The sequence below is a fragment of the Rhinichthys klamathensis genome, unplaced genomic scaffold (genome assembly GCF_029890125.1).
Source record: "Rhinichthys klamathensis goyatoka isolate OS25496 unplaced genomic scaffold, OSU_Roscu_1.1 h1tg000054l_1, whole genome shotgun sequence".
NCBI classification, from domain to species: Eukaryota; Metazoa; Chordata; class Actinopteri; order Cypriniformes; family Leuciscidae; genus Rhinichthys; species Rhinichthys klamathensis.
The window spans coordinates 985,239-1,009,785 of record NW_026606599.1 but is presented as its reverse complement, the minus strand read 5'-3'; the positions used below and the strand labels follow the sequence as shown (position 1 = coordinate 1,009,785).

At 42.8% G+C, this 24,547-nt stretch overlaps 4 gene segments (V, D, J or C); 1 reads left to right on the top strand and 3 right to left on the bottom strand.

Moving 5' to 3' along the window:
• Window positions 1-33: 33 nt before the first annotated feature.
• Window positions 34-660, bottom strand: LOC130083260 (immunoglobulin kappa variable 4-1-like). The segment is given in 2 exon segments: window positions 34-461; window positions 574-660. Coding segments are annotated over 2 exon segments (387 nt in total).
• A 3,432-nt stretch (window positions 661-4,092) lies between these two features.
• LOC130083269 (immunoglobulin kappa variable 3-20-like) lies at window positions 4,093-5,062 on the bottom strand. The segment is given in 2 exon segments: window positions 4,093-4,867; window positions 4,976-5,062. Coding segments are annotated over 2 exon segments (366 nt in total).
• A 2,054-nt stretch (window positions 5,063-7,116) lies between these two features.
• LOC130083255 (immunoglobulin lambda constant 7-like) lies at window positions 7,117-7,870 on the top strand. The segment is given in 1 exon segment: window positions 7,117-7,870. A coding segment is annotated over 1 exon segment (450 nt).
• Window positions 7,871-13,209: 5,339 nt separating this feature from the next.
• On the bottom strand, window positions 13,210-13,893 carry LOC130083258 (immunoglobulin kappa variable 1-8-like). The segment is given in 2 exon segments: window positions 13,210-13,650; window positions 13,787-13,893. Coding segments are annotated over 2 exon segments (442 nt in total).
• Between the last annotated feature and the right edge of the window lie 10,654 nt (window positions 13,894-24,547).

The following is a 24,547-nucleotide window of genomic DNA, read 5'->3' as shown; positions in this document are numbered from 1 at the left end:
AGTTTGTGAAAGGTTTGATATAGTGTAGTTTGTGATCCTCCATCAGCAGCTGCAGTTTCTCTCAGCTGTATCAGTGCAGTCACTGTGACGTCTGACTGACAGAGGTTTTTGTACGACTCTTTATCACTGTGTGAACACATCTTTACTGTTGATCCAGTGATAACTCTGACAGTAATAATCTCCTGTATCTTCAGTCTGGACTCCACTGATGGTCAGAGTAAAATCACTGCCAGATCCACTGCCACTGAATCTAGATGGAGTTCCAGTATAACGGTTTGTTGCTCTATAAATCAGGAGTTTAGGAGCTTCTCCAGGTTTCTGTGAGTACCAGTGTAAGTAATGACCATAAGAACTATGATAATACACATCACTGCTGGTTTTACAGTTTATTCTGACTTCTTCTCCTGGTTGAACTGCTGGTATTGATGGACTCTGAGTTACAGTGATCTGTCCTCTACACTCTGAAAGAAAACACAAACAAAAATGAAAATGATGATATCCAGTATATGATAAACATATATTTCACATTTAAAAAAAATAAATAATCATTATTAAAACACGTATTTCACAAACCTTGAATAAACAGTGCAATGGTCCAGATGAAGATGATGATGTTGTTCATAGTTGTAGTTTAGTCTTGTGTGATGATGAAGAGTGTGTTGTGTTCTGCTCTCAGTCATGAAGTGTTAAACTCACAGCACTATAAACACTCTCAGAGCACTGAAGCATGTGCTGACAATGCAAAGAAGTGGGCAGGATTTACAACAGCTTGTGCTGAGAAACTGTAGCATGCGGCGCACCACGTGACTGATGTGCGACACCCACAAGTAATATTCAATATAGGCCCATGTGATCAAAAATGTCCTCAATTCAGAGACAGTTGTTGAGCAACGCCACTGTGCCACGGCCTCAATTTTGCATGTAACAGTTATTTGTACTCATGGTAAAACTGCTGCATAGATTGCAATCAAGCTAACAGATGTATTAGTGAAGGTCACATCCAGGCTTAATCACTGTTGTTTGCAACTGAATGTTTTAAAAACAGTTTGTATGTTTCTTTCCAAAGGCTCGCGCATAGACGCAGAACAAGACATTTCCATTTCAGGACACAGACTAATAGTTGTCTCGGAATACAAGTATTTAGGACTACACTTAGACTCAAATCTTGCCTTCAAAACCCACATAAAGAGGGTCTGTAATAAAGTAAAGTTCAGTTTGGCTAATTTCAGGTATATCAGAAACCTCCTATCAACTGAGGCAGGTAAGGTATATTTCCACTCATTGGTTCTCTCTCCCACATCACCTACTGTTTGATAAGTTGGTCCAACGCACACTCTACAGCCTTAAAACCACTGAAATCATTATACAAACAAGCTCTAGACAAAAGGCCATTTCGTTACCATCATTGCCATATTCTAAAGAAGTATAAACTGCTTAGTTGGGAAAACCTCATAAAAAACAGAAATGTCTGCTTAGTTTATAAGATCATGCACAGTTTAGCTCCTCCGCCTTTGTTTGGCCTTGTCAACTTTAAATCGAATGCAAACAGAGTTACAAGAGGTGCAGTTAGGAGGGACTGCACACTTCCACTCAAAACAACTGCATTCAGTCAGCCCGTCTTTTCATTCACAGCATCACATCAATGGCACTCAGTACCACCATTAATTAGAGAGTGCCCATCCTATTACTCATTTAAGATTAATGTTAAGAAATGGCTTATTGAAAATTGACACTGTCAACACTGATGCTGGTCCCATCCACCAACAATAACTGTATCATATATTATCATCTATTTTTAGATTATATCTGCTCGTCTTGTTTACTCGATTGTTTGTGATTTTAAACCAGTCTAATTGTTTACCTTTTGTTTATTGTATAAATAATTTTATTGTATTATAACTAGGGCTGTCAGTTAAACGCGCTATTAACGGCGTTAACGCAAACCCATTTTAACGCGATTAATTTTTTATCGTGCGATTAACGGTCTTTTTGGCCTAGCAAACTTTGTAGTTTTTTTCACATGCTTTTGCAACCGGACGCGGCGCTGCGCAGCGCTGCGCAGCGCTGCGCTATGAAACACATTCATTTCAATGACTTGTGCCGCACGAGGACGTTTTGTTGCTTCGTCAACCAAAGCGCAAGAGCAGCGGCGCGCACACCGCTGTCAAAATTCAAAATAGTTCAACGTTTGCCGTTGTGACAATTACTAGCCAATAAACGTTTTGGCATCCAAAAAGTTTTGAAAACTGGCGTAGCGCCACACATTCCGCGTCCTGTCTGAAAGCACCGGATCTAGCTAGACCTGAAACACACTTGTTGCGAGCCGGCCAAATAGTTGGTTAACGTTACGTTTTGAGTGGATGACAAACGCGAGACGCCGAAATGGATGCCAATAAGATTCTGAATTGAAAGTTTACTTTTAAAAAGTTGCCAAATGGTTCCATCCCATTGACTGACAAGACCAAAGTGATCTGTGTGTTTTGTCGTTGTGAACTGAGCTATCATCATCGCAGCACGTCTAGTCTGAAATACAACTTGATGGCCAAGCACACACACACACACACACACACACACACACACACTAGGGTTGCCACCCGTCCCTTAAAATACGGAATCGTCCCGTATTTGAGAATAAAATAGCGCGTCCCGTTTTGAATCAATACGGGACGGGGTTTGTCCCGTATTTTCGGAGTTGTCTTCAACGCAGCATCTCATGCGAATCATCCCACTGGCATTCTGTGAAGACTCGTCCTATTCTGCCCCTGATTGGGTGATACTCGCGAGTCGCTGCCATCGTTGGATTGATTGGTTTGTTTCAGGTTCACCGCCAATCAGAGTCAGAGGAGGGCGGGTCTTTTGGCAGAGAGTCGATTTGAAAGAATGGCGGAGGCTGCTCCAGATACCCCCCCGCGTCCAGCGCTGAAACGAAAGCGGATGCAAAAGTACAGACGAGAGTGGGAGGAATCAAATACTTGGCTGGAAAGTGTCAGCGCAAATGAGTATCAAGCCAATTGCACAATTTGTCGGCGAGTGTTCTCTGTTGCGCACGGTGGCTTGTCAGATGTGCGACAGCATGCCTCGGGAGAACGGGTTAGGGTTAGGGAATATACTTTTTTTGAGTATGAAAGCATTTGTTTAATTTAAAGTTAATAAGTTATGGATCTGTTAATTTAATAAGTTAATAAAATATGGTTCACATCTCACAAGTTCCTCCAAATGCCTATTTTTTGTGGTTTCACTTGCAAACTTTGTTGGCCTATGTTTGTTGTTGTCATAGTTGTGAATTCAGCTATGACAATATACTTGAGTTGTTATATAGAGAGACTGAGTGCATCTGTTCCTATTGATTCCCCCCCCATATAATAAGGCGTCCCTTATTTTTCTGTATTGAAGGTGGCAACCCTAACACACACACACACACACACACACACACACACACACAGCTGATGCGAATTCTCCGCCCCCTCGTCAATATCAGGACCTCGTCAGTATTTCTTTCATCCTTTTATTGATGGACAGTGTTACATTGTGTGAGAGATTATTTGCTCCAAGTGAGAATGTTAGTGTGAAATTGAACACAGTATTGTCAATGTTGTTTTCAATAAAAAACATTTGCACAAAGCAAGCCGATCAACTTTTCCATGTTGATACGAGCATTACAATTAGAAAAAATAATGGGACAAAAAGAAATCAAGAGACATTTAGAATAGATAAAAATGTGCGATTAATTGCGATTAATCGCAAGTTAACTATGGCATTAATGCGATTAATCGCGATTAAATATTTTAATCGTTTGACAGCACTAATTATAACAGTTTACTATTTGAGGATGCCTAATAACATCTGGCAAGGGGACTGCCGATGAAAACTAGCCTGTGGCTAACTCGGGTACGCTTACATTTGTTCTGAACGTTGATCAGTATACATTGTCCCTTTTCAAATAAACAAATAAAAAAAACTGTTTTTAATTATAGTAAACAATAGTTTTTTTCTGAATTTATATCATAATCACTGCATTTATGGTTTTAGAACATTGTTAATGGTTTCTGTCATAATGTGCATCAGTGTGATTAGTACATTTTCCTTAAAGATGGTGCTTTTAACCATTTTAATTTCAGCGTCTCATTCATGTCTTTCTACACAGGGATGAGAGAGTAGGCCTTCTGATGTGAAGTGTGAGATTTCTCTTTCTAGATGCTCGTTGAAGTGTCCAGAGAAACTCTCTCGCTGACAGAGAGGAACTCAGTCATATAAAGATGTGTCCTCTATTGGTGAAGCATGAAGTGCAATTATTACAGTGTAGAGGCTTTACAAGAACAAGAAGCTTTACAAGAACAAGCTCCACTCACATTTATACACATTTTAGTCCAGTTTAGTAAGGGATATAAGATTATAAGTTTACTTAGTACATCATAATAAATGAATAAAGTGTGTGAAAGGTTTGATATTGTGTAGTTTGTGATCCTCCATCAGCAGCTGCAGTTTCTCTCAGCTGTATCAGTGCAGTCACTGTGACGTCTGACTGACAGAGGTTTTTGTACGACTCTTTATCACTGTGTGAACACTGGACCACTGTGTAAACTCTGACAGTAATAATCTCCTGTATCTTCAGTCTGGACTCCACTGATGGTCAGAGTAAAATCTCGTCCAGTACTTGCTGTTCCACTGCCACTGAATCTAGAGTGAGTTCCAGTATTACGGCTGCTTATATAATAAATCAGGAGTTTAGGAGCTTCTCCAGGTTTCTGCTGATACCAGGCTAAGTAGCTGCCTAATATTCCTACATCTATATGACACTCTATTGTTGCTGTTTGACTCTGTTGGACAGTTTTAACTTCAGGTTGAGTCAGAGTCACTCCTCTGGATTCTGGAGAAGAGAAAAGAAAGTCAGTTAGTTTGTTAATCACCTTATATTTGTATATTAAAATGACCAAAACAACAATGGCATATTATATTTATATTAAAAAGTAACAACCTTGAATAAACAGTGCAATGGTCCAGATGAAGATGATGATGTTGTTCATAGTTGTAGTTTAGTCTTGTGTGATGATGAAGAGTGTGTTGTGTTCTGCTCTCAGTCATGAAGTGTTAAACTCACAGCACTATAAACACTCTCAGAGCACTGAAGCATGTGCTGACAATGCAAAGAAGTGGGCAGGATTTACAACAGCTTGTGCTGAGAACAAACTCATATACACTAGAGTTACACAATCATGACTTTATTTAGTATGTTTATTGTGACTCCTGAGACACTGAGGATGTGCAGATGAACGTCCATCTCTGTGTCCATATTCAGTCATGTGACCATCATCACTGCTACACTTCCACTAGATGAAGCGCCATCACTAAAGTAAGATCATGAATCATGAGTGTGTTCAGAAAGTATCAGGACTGATTGTGAATCTCTAATCAGAGTTCATGGTGTCACTCCATCTATCATGAAGCCTCATGTGTGTCTGAAATCATCAGATGGAGAAGAAACAGGCTGTTAAAGATGGACACATATTAGAGCTTGTTCACGTTTCATGATCTTGTGTGGAGATTCAGAACCAGTCCAGATACTTTTATAACACACCTTGAATATGAAAACATGCTTGACTGTGTAGAACATGCAAAACACCTTTTATATCTTCATTGTCACACTTTCTATTGACTTTGGCTCTAATATTCAATAAAGTCTTTATTTGAACAGATTCTCACTGAAGATTGAAGTGTGAAGCTGCAGGTTTTTCTGTGAATCATGATGATTGATCTGCATATGAAGAACAGAAGCATCATTATGAGAAACTCCACAACATCATCCATGATCAAAGAGGTCAAAGGTCACCTCAGAGGTCACAGCTCATCACATATATTTCTTTAAACAGTGTTATATCAGAAAGCATTTAGTCAAATCTGAATGAGTGAGTGTTGAGAAGAGCTGAGGATCTTCTAATATCAGTGTGTTGAAGTGTTGTTTCTCTCTCTGCTGGAGTGTGTGTTCACTCGAGTGGAATAGAGGTTTTTGTACGAGCGTTTCATTAGATTGTATCACTGTGGTACACATTCGGTGGAGGAACTAAACTGGTGATCAAATGTAAGTCTTTTTAATTACCTATTTAAAAAAAATAAAATTTTGATTTCAGAAAGTGTTTTAAAATTGAAAGAAGAACAACATTTATTAATAATAATGATTATTAGATATTGTGGCGACACTTTACTTAAAGCCTTTATGTATAATGCATTATAAAGGTTTCAATAATGTAGATTATAATGCCTTATATCTTTTCATAAATAATTCTAACCAAAGTTAAAATGCATTAAAATATTTGCAAATTCCTTGTTACATCTTAAGTGGTTGTTTATCATGTGTTTTAGTGTATTATAATTTTTGGAAGGTTTAACAGTGAATAGATAATATTATAATGAGTTATAACTGCAGTTACAATTATTCATGTGATCATACATGCTTTATAATGTGTATGTGTAATGTGCTTAATGCATTAAAAAGACTTTTAGAATGGAAATATATAAAGGCTTTAAGTAAAGTTTTACTAATATTGTGAATAATAATAAAATATAAATATAATAAAATAATAAAATGATATTGTCATGTTTATTCGTTCAAAAGAACGGCATTATTCCTTTCAACGACACAAAATGAAATTCTAAACATATTTCCATAATGTGTCTCACTATGAGTTTATTCAGTTTATTACAGGTTTGTTTTTCCTTCATTTATTTCTACACTGAGTTCATATTTAGTTCATCTTTTATTGTAGAAATCATACATGTAAAAAGAGATTTGACATCAGAATGTAAATGTTGCTACTTTCTGTAGTTCAGTCAATGATACTGAATCTCTTTTGCTCATGTTGTGCTTATAATTCAGTGCTTTATAATATAAGCACGATTTATGTGTGATTCAATTGTGTTTTAATTCTGTTTGAAAATGACATGTGTTTTGACTGGAATATCTCACTTAAGTAAAAAAAATCACTTTATTTTGGGATATAAAAACTGTTCAAATTAAAGTGTTCAGTGTATTACAATGCTATATATTATAATGAGGATTGATATAAATGTATATAGTGATTGTGTAGTTTGTATATTGTATATATATATATATTGACTGTAGTGAAGCTGAATGGCATGGAGGATCAGATGCTGGAGATTTGTCCTGCATTCCTCATGTCTGCTGCTTCAGTCCTGTTGAAATGCTGTGAATGTGCAGTGCAGTGTGTTGTGTGTGTGTTTGTGAATGTGTTGTGTTTGTCTCCTGCAGCTGGTCCCACAGTGAAGCCCTCAGTGTCTCTGCTGCCGCCCTCTTCTCTGCAGATCTCTGGAGACTCAGCCGCACTGCTCTGCCTGCTCAGCTCTTACTCTCCACAGGGGGCGCTGGTGAGCTGGACACTGGACGGGTCAGAGGTCACCGAGGGGGTTCTGACCAGCGCAGAGAGCCAGCAGGACGGCCGCTACAGCCGCAGTAGCGTCCTGACCCTCAGCAAAGCACGCTGGGAAGAGGGAGAGCTGTACGTCTGCAGAGTAACACATGATGGAGCTCCTCATGAGGTCTCGTTCCACAAGAGCTCTGAGTGCTGATGTTTCTCTCCTGAAGATGAGCCGTATCTGAGTGTCCTGTGTCAGGCAGGATTCACATGAGTCTAGTGCTGCAGCTGTAGTGCTTTACAACTCCATACTGAAAGAGTGTGTGTGTGTGTGTGTGTGTGTGTGTGTGTGTGTGTGTGTGTGTGTGTGTGTGTGTGTGTGTGTGTGTGTGTGTGTGTGTGTGTGTGTGCGTGTGTGTGTGTGTGTGTGTGTGTGTGTGTGATCTTTCAATCTGCTGTGTTTGCTGCAACATTCAATAAAGCTTCTCAACAAGTTCACTTTGTGTCTGACAACATCATTCAACTAACAGATGAAGATGCAGGAGCTTTTCAGAAGGTTGATGTCGCAGTAAATGTCAAATAAAGCTCTTGGGGTTTGAACATGGTCTCTGGAGACAGAGCTGCTCTATTCTGAGAGATCACAATCACTCCACCCTGACAATGCAAATGGGCTTTTCAGTCTCACTCTCTGATTGGTTACATGATCTGGACTGGAACACAACAGTTTCACTTCTGCAAAAGAAGGTGCTGGTATTTAAAAAATATAATAAAAATAATTTAAGTGACTGAATGCAGTGTGTTCGGTTTGATTGACAGGGATCATATATTACACCTAAAACATGATGATCATATTAAAACACTGACTGATTCTCTTCATAAACACAAGATTGATGTTGATTGTAATGATATAGTGTTATTAGTGTTTGAAAATACAATCATAAATCATTCTTCAAACCTGGACTAAACACTGCCAGAGTCAAGAGGAAGATGATGCTGAAAGTCATGTTTGTTGGTTGATGAAGAAGAGCTCTTGATCATGTCATGTTCAGTTCATAGAGCTATAAACACATGCAGAGTGAAGCATGTGCTGATCATATAAAACACCCTCTGAATGCAAAAGCTGCTGTAGACTGTGAGCTCACGACGAGACCGAAGAGAGATCAGGACGAGATACAGACTCACCTCAGACTCATCAGAGTCAAACAGCTTTACTGACAGGGTTAAAGAACGGCTTTACATGGCCGAAGCACAGTCACATTAAATATACTCAGATACACACTTACACACAAATACACACAGTTAAAATATACATAAATGGAGTTCAGTCATGAAACCATCCGTGTTTCCCCAACAATGTCTCTAATCTGACAAACATTTCAGGTGTTGGAGTCTCTACTGATGAGCTGAGGAGTTGATCATGTGTGTTTGATGAGAGAGACATATAATATGTGCAGAGTTGTGCGGACTTGAGACAGTCAGGTATCCCAGAATGCATCTCGCACCAACCAGCAAGTGTCAATAGCAGAGGAGAAAACCCCGTAATTTAAAAATACTGCTGTTATTGTGTCACGAACTGTAGTTTTAAGATTTTTTCAGGTGAGAATGTAGTTATTTAAAGCTCAAATCGGTGGTTTATTAGTAAAGATAGCGTCTATTTGATTGGGATTCAGACGGAGGCGGTGGTTTCACTTCCAGCTGATGGATGACACAACAAAACATTTGAGATGTGATGGAAATGACACTGTGGAGATGATTTTCATGACTCTCAGCAAAATGACATTATTTGTAATGTTGTATGAAAAGGAGATGAATGTCAGTAATTCTGTAATCTTCTACAGAAACATTAGACTGTATTTGATGGTCTGTAACCCCAGTATATCTCCAGAAACTAGAGAAGTGGTGTATTCCAGTAACATCAAGCTCCTGTGAGGACGCTGAACATCTGCTGATGGAGCTGCTCGATTCTCAGAGGAACACAATCACCTGATGATGCAAATATGAGTCTCACTGTCTGACACTTTATTCTCTGAAATGAGTCAGAAGAGTTGACTAATGGAGAGATGAGGTTTGTTCATATTCATCAGTTTATAATGAAACACTGTCAGGGTCTGAAGCCTCTGAACTGCTGAGATCGTCTTTGACTCGGTTAGAGAGTAAGAGCTCGAAGAGTTCAATACACAAATGTAACACTTGTGTGATACTATAATCAGTTTATTGTAAGTAAAAGGTAGAAATGTTCCCTGGAGACTTCACCTGATCACTGGCCCTCAGAAGATGTAGGAGGCAGGAAACACATGGACCAGCATTTTAGAGACATTTAGTTTATATATATATATATATATGTGTGTGTGTGTGTGTGTGTGTGTGTGTGTGTGCATTGAGGAAAAAATAAATAACAATGTACTAACACAAAAACAAAAAAAATAACATCAGTGTCAAATTTCAAATGATTTGACCCTTCGAAAATTAGTAAATTGAGAAAAAACGGACAGAAAAACAACTAAAAAACAAAGCACATCACATTCAAATTTGGAAATTTCTTTTATAACACTGGTGTCTACTCTTATTTCCCCAGTATTATATTTGTGCTGTTTCTAACCACTTCTTTAAATCCCTGTTTAAATACTCTTAATTTTTAGTTTTTCTTTTCTTCCCTTTTAATTTATAACAAGGAACTATTTTTCTAACTATTCCACAGGTTATATCAAAGTTACTGAATGCTAGACCATTCAATCTCTCACTGTGGCACTGAAATGTTCAGGTGAATACCTCACTCAAATGAAATAATCAAATAACTCAAATTTCACAATGTCAGAACACATCACATGAACAGTGAATACTATTATAAATGTCCACACACTGCGGATGAGCTCTGGAAGTCTCTATGGAAAAGGAAGGATCAGTAGATAACGTCGTTCTCTAAAGCGCTCAGTTCATTCACTGAGCAAGCGTTAAAATGTTCTGTCCACTCAGTTGTGAAATATAACGTGTGAAAGAAAACTCAAGGATGTATCCAACCAGTTTATCCGACACGAATACAAGAAATGTCAGTCCATTCCGCTCCTCTGTTTCTCTCCTCGAATACGCAGTTCAGCGTCAGTGATTCAACAACTGGAACACAGTCCGAAAAGCAGAGAAAAACCCGGCCTGCACATAACCGGACAGCACACTTAATTCACTCACATTAAATCATCACAAGCTTGAAATGATTTTCGATTCAATATCGTTCACTTAACAGCTCATCAGATCATAAAATCGGTTGTTAACATCACACAAGTGATATTACGAACATAAATCATGCACAAAACAAATTACATTCATTAGTCTATCTTCAAACAGACAAAACATTATTCAATTTGAATATTGAACTCACCACTTCCCTTGTAAACAACTCACTTAATGTTGTTTCCTCCGTGTGATGAAGCTGAAATAAAGATGATTGATTCGATCTCAAAGTCTATGGCCGTTTCTCAATATGCGTTCTTGTCTGTACTTGTGTTCTTGTGGACTTGTGAAACTTCATCAGTCTCTGCCCAAGTACTGTTTCAATTCAAAGTTCACATCTAGCCAAGTCCAGTTCAAATCCCCGGATGTGTTCTTGATCCGCCCCGTTTACCGAGGATGCATCGAGAGGTGACTTGTGCGGACTTGAGACAGCCAGGTATCCCAGAATGCATCTCGCACCAACCAGCAAGCGTCAATAGCAGAGGAGAAAACCTGCGTAATATCAAAATACTATTGTGTCACGAAATGTAATTTTAAGAGTGTTTCAGGCGAGAATGAGGTTGTTTAAAGCTCAAATCTCTGGTTTATTTATAAAGATAGCGCCTATTTGAAAAATGTATCTGACGTTTTCGGAGTTGTGACATCCAGGCGTTCACCGGGTGTTCAGCGCTCATCAACCCCGACTGGAACAGCTTTTCCTCGGCTAGTGCTTCTGACGTTTGCCGCTGGCTCTGATGTCTAGTGGATAAACTTGACGTATAATTCGTCTTGTGTATAAGTCGATCTTTGGTCTCATTAAACTATTGTTTGTTCCTTGGCAAAAAAAAACGTTTTGGCTGAGGGCAAAGTGAAGTTTCATAACTTTATATATTTAGGCTATTTAACTTTAACTTTGTAGCCTATTAGAGAGCTTACTTATGTTTGAATTGTTTGCCTTATTTATCATTGTAGATATTATTGATCATTAAAACTGACATTTAACAAAAAGAGACAGGGTTGTGTAATTTTATTTTATATACTTTAAAATATATATATTTTTATATTTATTTTAACATTCTCTTCACTATGTACAATAAAATAAAATGACACAACCCTGTCTCTGTTTGTTAAATGTCAATAAAAATAAATATTGTTTCATATTTTTAAAATGAAAACAAAAAGATCATGTTGTTATAAATATATGCAGTGAAGATAATACGCGTTACCTGAACCACATGGTCATTAGGCTACTATGTTTAAGATTTTTAAATGAAAAGAGGCAGGGTGGTGTTTTATAACATATTTCGTTTTATTGTTGACGAAAAGAGGCAGAGTTGTAGCATTTCGTTTTATTCTTGCCTAAAATATACATGAAGATAATCGGAGTAGCCAGAGCGTGCTGAGTGACGCGATCAAGAACGCACTGTTCCATTTGCAGAATAACCGGACTCGCGTCCTCTCGTCCTCGGGAGTTCGTTCTCCTGAGTCGAACTTGGCAAGTCCGAACTACCAAGGACGCAAGTCCGAAGTTTGCGTACTTGGTATTGAGAAACGGCCAGTGACTGAAGGGAGAGTGAGTGTTTTATAGTCCATGCTGGTGATGGGACACAGGTGACGGTGATCATGATGAGGTGCAGGTGATGATGACCGGGAATGCTGGGAAGTGTAGTGAAGACACAGATGAAGGAGGTGAATGTGACATCAGTCCTTCACTAATTCCTGCATCTTAATTGTAATTGTTTGCTGTTTTTATTATAAATTAATTATACTAAACTTTTAAAACTACTTTTTAAAAATAATCCTAACCTCATAATCCAATTAATTATTCGTATAGATAAAAATTGCATTCCTGACATTCACAGATATTTTAAGGCATAAAAATTGGACAATTTGATTTTAAGGTTTTAAAGGATATGTATAAACAGTGTTTAAGCAAATCATGAATTGGGATGATTTCCAGAAGCTGGTTCTTATTTTGACAACGTTATTTTTGGTGTTTTGGGTACATTGAAAAGGTGGTTTAAAATACCTGTAAATATCATGGTGATGTTGTTCTTCACAGGCATTGATGATTTTCCAACAGTTTTGCTGGAGAAGCGAGAACTATAGACACCAAACACACCAAACATAACCATTTTTTCATTCTGGTCTATGTGTACTTTGTGTCCCACATAGCCTGCATTATATGGAACAGGATTAAGGTTCCTGGCTCCCTTAAAAACAGACAAAAAAGAACATCAGTACATCATTACATAGTAAACCATACTGAAATCAAAGAAAAAAAGCACATTGATGTAAAGCTTTAGACATAACCACCTAGTATACTGTAGCAAATACATTTAAACCCTCCTGCAACCTACTCTTACAGCCAAACAACATAATAACACCTGAGCAACCACTGTCACTTGATTATCGTACTGATTGAAAACAATACTGCAAGAAATACCACTATTACAATACATATGAAATAATGAAATATCTGTCTAAAATCTCCATGTCGGTCCTGCATTTGAGAGAGATACACACATGAATGGCATATTAGTCAATGAACAATGAACTGGGTTAATGTATTTTAGCATAAAGAAAATCTTATATTACCGTACATTTACCTTGTCTTTTTAAAGTTTGCTATACATTGATATTGTGTAGTTTGTGATCCTCCATCAGCAGCTGCAGTTTCTCTCAGCTGTATCAGTGCAGTCACTGTGACGTCTGACTGACAGAGGTTTTTGTACGACTCTTTATCACTGTGTGAACACTGGACCACTGTTTGGATAGTGAAAACTCTGACAGTAATAATCTCCTGTATCTTCAGTCTGGACTCCACTGATGGTCAGAGTAAAATCACTGCCATAGTTAGATCCACTGCCACTGAATCTAGATGGAGTTCCAGACTGAAGGGTTCTTATGTAATAAATCAGGAGTTTAGGAGCTTCTCCAGGTTTCTGCTGATACCAGGACACACAGTCACTACAGCCAGAGATCGGCTGACTGGTTTTACAGCTGATTGTAACAGTTTCTCCTTGTTTGACGGGTTTCATTGCTGGATTCTGAGTCACTGTCACTTGTCCCCAGATCTCTGAAATTAGACAGTTTAGTCTTTTAGACTGTAAATGAGATGTGATTGTTTTTTTTTTGCAATATATTAATCACCTTATACTTGTATATTAAAATGATCAAAACAACAACGGCATATTATATTAAAAAGTAACAACCTTGAATAAACAGTGCCATGGTCCAGATGAAGATGATGATGTTGTTCATAGTTGTAGTTTAGTCTTGTGTGATGATGAAGAGTGTGTTGTGTTCTGCTCTCAGTCATGAAGTGTTAAACTCACAGCACTATAAACACTCTCAGAGCACTGAAGCATGTGCTGACAATGCAAAGAAGTGGGCAGGATTTACAACAGCTTGTGCTGAGAACAAACTCATATACACTCTACATAGAAGATTTTACTTTCTTCCATTTAGTCATTAATTGTACATATTGATTAATTGTGAAATATTTGATGTTTGGCTGATAAGACACTAGGGTTTGACTTTATATTGACATCTCTCAGTGTGGATGAAGCATTTTCAGAGCCGCTGTAGAAATAATCTATTCACTGTCATGCAGTTTCATTTATATCAAGTGAATATTTCTGATGATATGCAACCAAGATAAAGTGAGCAGAATTCAGCTGGTCATGTGATCAGTTTCAGCTGGTCATGTGATCTCAACATGATGGACACCATAAAGAGAGACCAAAGAAGATGTTTCTAGGCCACTGAAATGACTGGAGAATCCTTTTAAACGTATTCGTCAAACTCAATAATTATTTATTTATGAGTACAGTTCTCTTACGAGAGGTTCTCTCGTATTGCGTAAGCTAGCTTACGCTGCGGGAAAGATTCATCTTTGCTGAGATATTGAAGCCAAAAAATTATTTCATAATTTTGTATCCATACACAACGCAGTTCCTCTGCGGCAGACCTAGAGCGGGCTAGCTAGCAGCTCATTGGTTCGCTCAGAGAGAACTGCTTAAGCCTATGGGAGAGCGGGGCTGAACCCGCTTCCAATGAGAGGCGCCCGCGCGCTCATTGCGTCATGACCCGCCAGAATGGGCGTGGCCATGGTGTATATAAGGAGCTCTCCCAGGCTTATATGTTGATTCATTTCATCTTCAGCAAGCTGCACGCTTCTGCTGTTCCTGAGAAAAGCCATCGCCGTCGAAGAAGGCATCCTCTAGCGAGCTCAAGGACCCTGAAGAAGCCGGCCGTCTTCGCCACCTTCAGCCGCCCTGCAAGCTAGGCCATCCGACGATTTGTATCCTTTTCTCTATATCTAAAAGAGCCGAGCGTCTTTTTAAAGATGTCTCGTTTTTCCTGCGGCTCTTGCCGCGCTCGTCTCGAGGACGGAGACCGCCATGTCATCTGCGCTCTCTGCTTGGGACTCGAGCATGCAGAACTCGCCCTCGCTGATGGAGGATGCGACTTCTGTGAAAGCCTGCCGTTATCGTCCCTGCGGGCACGACTTCTGGCAGTGAAAACCGCTCCCGCGCCGCCTATTCTCTCGCCGCGTAAAAAGAAACGCCGCTCTCAAAGGCCGCCGGAGCCCCCAGCGGAAACATGCGGGCCGCCGCCGCCGCCTCCCGCTTCCCGCTCTCCCTCCCCGCCCCTGCCGGACATTCAGTTGCCGCCGAGTGGCCGCTCTGTTGTTTCCGATGACGCCGCGGAGGAGAAGGACTCCTGTTCACTGCTCGCTTCTGACAGTGAAGACTGGTCATCTCTCGGATCCGCGAGAGAGTCGACGGGGACCCGCGCCGGGATAGAAGAGGAGCTGATGCGCCTCCTCTCACAGGCCGTCGAACGCCTCGGTCTCGAGTGGTCTCCTCCACCCGAGCAGGCCCCGAACCGAATGGACGGTAGCTTTTTTCATCGGCGCTCGACCCCCGCGTGCACCCGGGCCGCTCCATTCCTGCCTGAACTTCACGCAGAGCTGACAAAATCCTGGAATGCACCGCTCTCGGCTAGAAATCGCTCCGATATATCCGCCTCGCTGCGCTCGGTGGACGGAGCCGCCGAGAAAGGCTATGCAGCCATGCCGCCCGTCGAGGACTTGGTCGCCACGCACCTCTGCCCGCCCTCCGCTAGATGGCGTTCTTCTTTCATGCTCGCGCTTACGCCGCCGCCGGTCAGGCCGCCGCTGCGCTTCACTCTATGTCTGTCCTCCAAGTGTTACAGAGCGATATTCTCCGTGAATGGGCCGAAGGCGGTAGAAAAACCCCCCCCGCCGTCACGGATTTGAGAAGTGCTACGGATCTCGCCCTTCGCGCCACTAAAGCCGCCGCACAAGCTCTGGGGAAATGCATGGCCAGCCTTTGTGTTGCTGAGAGACACTTATGGCTCACGCTCGCCGACATGGGAGATTCTGAGAGCGCCGCGTTTCTCAACGCGCCCCTCTCCCCGACGGGCCTGTTTGGATCTGCCGTCACGGGAATCGTCGATCGTTTTTCTGAAGTACAGAAAGCTACTCAGGCGATGAACTTGTTTCTACCCCGCCGCGCTAGCTCTTCAGCGGGCCGCTCTCACGAGCCCTCCGCCAGAGCCCCATCACAGCGCCCCCCTCCGCAGACTCAAACAGCTCAGCGCAGTCAGAGCGGCCGCCCTCGCCCTCGCTCTCGCTCTGACAGCCGCCGCAGACCGCCGCCCCCCCCGTGGCCCGCGACCTAAGATCACGCTGAAGCCTGATCATCAGAAGTCTGCCTAACAATGTCAAGAAAACGACGGTGCTCTCCCGCTGCGGCCGGACCGCCGTCAAAGCTTCGCCCTCTGCCAGTCCCCGTTATTTCGCCGACTGCTGTAGTGTTGACCGCCACAAACAAGCCGGTGTCCCAGCCCGCTTGCGAGCGACAAAAAGCCGTTTTTACGGCTACCCAGAGAAATCTCAAAAAGAGAAATTTTGCCAGTTGTGTAGAAAATGTGCCCACAATCATGTGTTCACCCATACACACAAGCATAACATATCCCGTGTCTCTATCAGAGCCCCATCACATGAAACGGGCACAGCCCGCTCTAATATCAGAGAACATAAACACGCCCACGAGCTCGTGCACGTGTCCCCTCTCTGCTCGCTCTGTGTCACGGCCCATAGACTCCTCTCTGAGTGCAAATCCCGTTGCCACACACATTCAAAGCGCGCCCACACACTGTGTCCAGCCCGCTATGTGCAGCAATCAGGGCAATACAGCCATTCGGCCACTAGCCGCATGCTCCAAAGCGTGGGAAGCCATTCCAGGCATTTCCCCGTGGGTGTTAAGCATTATAAAGAACGGCTACCTGCTACAGTTTCGCCGCCGCCCGCCTCGTGCGCGCGCGCAGCTCGAATCTTCTGTCAGCCCGCTGGCCGCCGGCACGCTCCGCTCAGAAATTGCGACGCTGTTGCAAAAGGGCGCGATAGAGAGAGTCCCGCCATCTATGACCGAGTCGGGGTTTTACGGCCGTTATTTTCTGGTTCCCAAGAAAGACGGCGGCCTCAGACCGATCTTAGATCTCAGGTCTTTGAACAAAGCGCTCATGAAGAGACCGTTCAAGATGCTCACTACCAGGAAACTCCTCGCGCAGGTGCGCCAGGGGGACTGGTTCATATCTCTAGACCTGAAAGACGCCTATTTTCAGATCCAGATAAATCCCCGTCACAGGCCATTCTTACGTTTCGCCTTCGAGGGTCTTGTTTATCAATACGCCGTTCTCCCGTTCGGCTTATCTCTGGCGCCCCGTACATTCACGAAGTGCATGGATACGGCGCTCGCCCCCCTGCGAAGCCAGGGTCTGCGCATTCTGAATTATCTGGACGACTGGCTGATTTTGGCCCAATCACAGACGGAGCTTCTGTCGCACCGCGCAGTTCTCCTCGACCATTTGGAAACGCTGGGCCTCTCTGTCAACTGGACAAAGAGCTCCCTTCATCCCAGTCAATCGATTTCCTTCCTAGGAATAGATTTGGACTCGGTCACGATGACGGCTCGCCTGTCTACACAGCGCGCGCGCAGTGTTCAGCGTCTAGCCGCCTCGTTCCAGATGGGCACCCGCAGGCCTCTGAAAACTTTTCAGAGGATGCTGGGTTACATGGCCTCAGCCTCCGCTGTACTTCAGCTGGGCCTTCTGCACATGCGCCCGCTTCAGTTCTGGTTGAACAGCCGTGTACCCCACCGCGCGTGGAACACGGGCCGCCAGCTGATCAGGGTTACGCAAACGTGTCTCACGGCGCTGCAGCCATGGACAGTAGCAGAATGGTTTCGTCTAGGCGTCACGATGGGGACCTTTTCCTGCCGAAAAGTCATCTCGACAGATGCATCCAACACGGGTTGGGGTGCAGTCTGCGAGGGCTCACCGGCCTTCGGCCACTGGTCGATTCAGGAAAGCCCATTACACATAAACTGTCTGGAAATGCTGGCGGTCGAGAACGCGCTCTCGCACTTTCTCCCGCGCATCCAGGGACACCACGTCCTGATCCGTTCGGACAATATGGCCGTGGTCTCCTATCTCAACCGTCAGGGCGGTGTCAGATCCAGAAATCTCTGTCTACTGACGCACCGCATTCTAGTTTGGTCTCAGAGCCGCCTGCTCTCGCTCAGAGCGACGCACGTGCCGGGCCATCTGAACGACGGTCCAGACATACTGTCCAGGAACCTCATCTCCACAGGAGAATGGTCCCTGAACTCACAGACGGTCCAGTTACTGTGGCGACTATTCGGCAGAGCAGAAGTAGACCTCTTCGCGTCAGAAGAGAACGCTCACTGCCCAATATATTTCTCGAAGAGCGAGGACGCGCTAGCCCAGGAATGGCCTCGCCGCCCGCTCTATGCATTCCCTCCGATCGCTCTGTTACCACAGGTAATTCAGAGGATCAGGGACACACGCCACTCGGTGCTCCTCATAGCCCCGCGTTGGGAGAGTCAGAATTGGGTTCCGGAGCTCACGCAGCTGTCACAGACAGCCCCGTGGCCCATCCCAGTCAGAGCAGATCTCCTCTCTCAAGCTCGCGGCACGATCTGGCACCCCCATCCACAGCGCTGGGCGCTACATGCATGGGTGATCAACGACTATTCGTTGATTTGCCAGAGGGAGTAAGAAACACTATCATACAGGCTAGAGCACCTTCCACGAGAAGGCTCTATGCGTCTAAATGGTCTGTGTTCTCAAAATGGTGCACCGACAAACAGCTGGACCCACGGTCGTGCGAGGTGCCGTCTTTGCTTGTTTTCCTTCAAGAGATGCTGGACAAGGGCAGGTCCCCCTCCACTCTCAAGGTTTATGTGGCAGCCGTCGCGGCGTTCGCGGAACCCCGACGCGCTCAGTCATTGGGCAAAGACGAGTTAGTCATCCGCTTCCTCAGGGGAGCTAAGAGGATGAACCCTCCGCGGCCCCCGTCGGTTCCGGTTTGGGATCTTTCTATAGTCCTTGAAGCTATGAAAGCACCCCCGTTCGAACCGCTCGAGTCTGTGGATCTGAAATACCTCTCGCTCAAAACCGTTTTCCTGACGGCTCTGTCCTCAGATAAACGCGTTGGGGATCTTCACGCGCTCTCATCCAGCGCCGCGTGTCTTGAGTTTGGACCGAATGATTCGATTGTCATTCTCAAACCTAGGCATGGCTATGTCCCGAAGGCGATTGGTACCCCGTTCAGGGCTCAGATTATCTCCCTATCGGCTCTGCCTTCATCCGATAGTGAGCGCGATGCCAATCTCCTTTGTCCGGTGCGGGCTCTGAGATTGTACACTACGCGCGCTGCCGCGTTCAGACGCGCTGAGCAGCTTTTCGTGTCGTTTGGGGGGCGCACCAAGGGTCTGGCCGCCTCAAAACAGACACTGTCTAGATGGATAGTGGACGCTATCGCCTCTGCTTACGCATCTAAATGCCTGCCCTGCCCTCTGGGCATCAGGGCGCACTCCACTAGAGGCATGGCCTCATCGTGGGCATGGTCCTGTGGAATTTCCGTTCATGACATTTGTGTGGCCGCGGGATGGGCCTCCCCGTCCACTTTTGTCAGGTTTTATAACTTGGAAGTTCCCGCCTTGCAGGCAAAATTACTAGCTGTCTGACGAACAGCTCTCTAAGAAGCTGCATTTCTGGAGGTCCCTCACAACCGGTTCGCCCCTTGTGCTCTCCTGTAATGCTTATACACTTCATGTGCCCGCTCTGCTGGCCCCATACATGCTTATGTGTACACTTCATGAGCCCGCTCTGCGGCCTCTTTGTACATTCACTCCACGTTAAAAAATTCCCCCGGTATATCCCTGGGTTTTTTATGAGTGGATTCGTAGCGCGCACGGCGTTGGCCAGGTGTTCCCGCAGCGTAAGCTAGCTTACGCAATACGAGAGAACCTCTCGTAAGAGAACGAATCGGTTACCTAACGTAACCTCGGTTCTCTCTAGAAGAGGGAACGAGTATTGCGTTCCCGGCCGTGCTTGCGCTACTAGCGTTTCGCTTCACGCTGAAATAAATCAACATATAAGCCTGGGAGAGCTCCTTATATACACCATGGCCACGCCCATTCTGGCGGGTCATGACGCAATGAGTGCGCGGGCGCCTCTCATTGGAAGCGGGTTCAGCCCCGCTCTCCCATAGGCTTAAGCAGTTCTCTCTGAGCGAACCAATGAGCTGCTAGCTAGCCCGCTCTAGGTCTGCCGCAGAGGAACTGCGTTGTGTATGGATACAAAATTATGAAATAATTTTTTGGCTTCAATATCTCAGCAAAGATGAATCTTTCCCGCAGCGTAAGCTAGCTTACGCAATACTCGTTCCCTCTTCTAGAGAGAACCGAGGTTACGTTAGGTAACCGATTCGTTATGTGCTACACCTTTAAAAGCATGTTAACAATGAGAAATCAAGAACTAAATAAATCAATTTTACTATATTTAGAGTAAATCAGAAAAAAAGTCCAATATGGTCTTTGGAATCCATGTTGACATGTTGATATCTGGGAAATATTTTCATGCTGTTTATTTTCCCCACTTTGTCCACATGCATGAAGTTCATCAGTTCTCATAATCAGTTCATATACGAGACTAGATTAAACAACAAGCATCTGAAATGTTCATCATTATTGATTAATGTTAACATCATCCATGATCAAAGAGGTCAAAGGTCACCTCAGAGGTCACGGCTCATCAAATGAAAATGTGGGTACTGGAAAAGGACCTGGAGGCGACCTGCTGAGACGCTCTGGAGATGACACATCTGAAAGTAGAACCGTAGATGCAATGGAGCTGGAATCTTGTGAAAGTGAGATGTGCACAACAGCTTTTTGTGGCAATTCCTAAATGTCTGCAGGTGAAGTAAGTTTCCCGTCAAAGTCTGGATCTTCATAAAGCAAATCGAAGTCAAGGTCGATTTCCAGCTGTTCTTTTATAATGTTGATCAGTGCATCAACCGAGGCTGGTTGTGAACTGAGTTTTAATTTTCTAGCCTGGTCTGACTCAACAACACGAAGAATCATTGGTTCTGGGGATGCAGCTGCCATTGTGCTAATGAAAAGACAAAATCAGGTTGTTAAAGAGTACCATATACAGCTTATAAATTGCTTAATTCCACAGAGAGAGAAAAAAGACACAATAACTGATAAATAAAAGAACCATTCATTATTACCTGAACTCAGTTCTGTCTCACTTGAATGAACCGCTTGGGGGTAAGCAGCAGCGAGCCGTCTATCTTGTATGCTGAGAGAGGGGCTGTATCATTCAGACCAGAATGCAGGTGGATAGACAGTCTTGTGTCTGCAGTTGACAGCTCATAGGACCGTAGATGTTCTACATACCAGGAGTCATAATCACAACACAGAAAGGAAACATTGTGATTCACAAGGAAGATCTGTCCTATTTTGCTAAATTTAGACAGTCCACCACTGACTCCTACAGACAGAAACATTCCACAGACAGTCTGTGCCATCAATGGTCACATTTGATGTATTGTGGATTGTGTCAATAGTTGTTTGTTCTCTAATGTGTACTTGAGCAACCTCTGGTAGAGATGAAACCAAAACAAGAGTCAACCCTGGATGCCTGAATTTTTGGCTTGAAAAATGATGGTGCAGCAAGATGATATGCCATCATGTGTTGGTGTCTAATTGCCATTGTCTTCTAAATATTTTTGAAGTTTTGAGCATCATTCACCACTCTTTTGAAAAAGCGGTGCTTGGCCTCAAACCGCATGGTCCAAACGTGCAGCAGGGGCCCAAAGCACTTGACTAGAGCAGGATAATGCTCCACATAATGATGTTTAAGACGGAGCCTAATCTCAGGGAAAACCTCTAGCAGTGCCTGTCTATGATCACTGATTTTGCACACAAAATAGTCTAAGGTTTCATCAGTAAATGATTGGCACAATGCTAACTCTACCACCTCTTTCAGCTCCATCAAAACTGCCCATGCTTCATCACCCTCTGGTACTACACTGCCAACAAGCAATGGAATAAGTCGGAGCAGTGTGACATTTTCATGCCCATTTCCTCCAATCGTTCCTTGAGAAAGAAACTTTTTGGGAAGTGGCTGAGGTCTATCCACTTTATCAGTGTGTTGATATGGGAATGATGTAATCTTGTTGTTCAAATACTCCAAAGTGAAGTGCTTCAGCCGGATCATCTCTTTAAGACAAAGAGAAAGCTCCATGGGAACGATACCTTCCAAAAGATCGTGGAGTAAATCAGGAGGAAACCCTGTGACTGTATGGAAGTCATTCAGGGACTCACGCAAGACACAGCCACCTTTAACACCAAAGTGGCTGCTCAAATTGTCACTTTCTTGAACAGTTAGCACATGTAGGTCATGGCTGGCTTTGGTTCTCTGAGGAAACTTTCTCTCTCTGACTTCAGTTACTTGAAACTCTTCATCTGAGCCCATACAGAATCTGCAAACATGACCTGCTCTAAATGACTCTACAAAGCCACCTAATCCATGAGCAGCCAAATTGTCAGCAGAAACCCAAAAGACAGTGCCTCTGACATTCTGACCAACTCTTTCGATGAAGACACCATCTTTTTCCAGAGTATAAACATCACGCAGCAATGGAGCAAGTACAGCAGCATATCCATACTTACGGACGTCTGTCACTTTTACCAGTATTGCTAGCTGTATAGCATGTAATGCTAATCTGTATTTTGGTGGCACATTAGCAAGGACCCAATATACAGCGCAAACTTTGTGAATTTTGTGTGATGTGCCAAGCGGATTGCAAATTTCAAGATCATCAGTATATAGCTGGAGTGGTAGGATGAGATCCCCTGTTGACAGTGACTCATTTTCAATGAAATGAGAGCCATTGGAGCATGAAACATATTGACCATATGTAGTATTTGTTTCAGTAATCTTGTTAAGAATGTCTGTGTTTTTAAACAAGTCTTGAATCATTGAAAGGATAGAACATACATGCTGGTATGTCCAGGTTGCTCCAACTGATACTCCACTGGCATTACATAAGGATAGTTGTGCTCAATAAAGGTTTTTCTGCGCTTGGATGAACTCAACTCGGCACCTTTAGAGGTTGATGTAGCCAAAACATTGCAGTCCATGACAGCGGCAACAACTTCACTCAGTGTAGGTTCTGCAATACTGTGACCATTTCTTTGCAGTATGTCATTAACTGCCTCTTTGATCAACGGCTCAGATAAGGAGAAGATCTGATTCAAGTGGTGTACTATTTCCTGAGTAGCTGTGTTTGAGACATGGAGGATAGCCTGCATCTTTAGGAATAATGAAGATACGTTTTTTTTTTAAAGTTGATTTCTTAGACTGCCAGTGTCACACTGATCATCACCCCCCACTTCTCTGCTGTGGCCTGGGCATTCTTCGTACACATCACTAGTTACCTCAGAAATACTGTCTTGAATATTATGGAGATCCTTACTAACAATATCACAAACAATATCAGTTTGAAAGTCTGATGCAACACCTGCTTGGTGTTCTCTACTTTTATGAGAATTGAATGAGGAGTACACATTTGTTTTATAGCTACAATCCTTATATGGGCACGTCACCGTTTCATGATTTTTCAAATGCTTTCTGAGATGACTGAAAACGGCTGATTCAGACAACCCAGTCTCACGGCAGTTCGTGATGTGGTCACATAATTTAATCTATTTATTCGTGGCAGGGACACGTTAATTTCGTTATTTTCGTAACTCCAGCACGTTTTTTAAACTAATGCATTTCAATTGGATGCATCTTTCGTGCAACAGCATGATTCTTTCTGCCAATCGGACTGCAGCTCAGAAGCTGTTTATTCAACATTTATTCACGAGATCCTATCACTGTTATTAATTATGTATTCTATTATTTCAGTCTTTTTCGGTTATTATTTTGAATCTGGATTGCTTGGCTCTTTATTGATATTTTTAAAACTATAACGCTACATCTATCAACATTTATTTAGATGTTATCATTGTATTCATTCATTTCTTTATTTTAATAATATTATTTCGGTCTTATTACCGGTGAAATATTACAGTAAACCAGAACACGGGCCAAGCGGGGCTCATTCTAAGCCTATTAGCCACAATACAATGCGAACATTCATATCACAGAATCTGACAGCGATCAGCATTTCATTAACGACAGTAGCCTATAGGCTATTGCATTTTAAGCAGCCTTTACAATATATTTAGAGTCTAAAGTTTTAAAAAAAATTGAAAAGCCCAAAGATCTGTAGGCCTATCTCTGCTAAATAAATTTAACATACATTCGTGATGCCCTTTATTTGGAGTTTCTTTTTTTTCTTTTCTTTTTTTTTGTGGTTCTTTTTATTTAAACTATTATTGTTACGAAATGTGAAAATGTGTAAAAGTATTGTCCTCTCTGGAGTCGTTGATTAAGGTAGGTCAAAATTATTACCTCATGAACAAGTAGCCTATATAATTTGATGAAATATACATGCAAAAGTGTAGTCAAGTATGTGTCATGTTGCTGGGGTATTGTCTGCCTAATGCCCTATTTAACTTTGT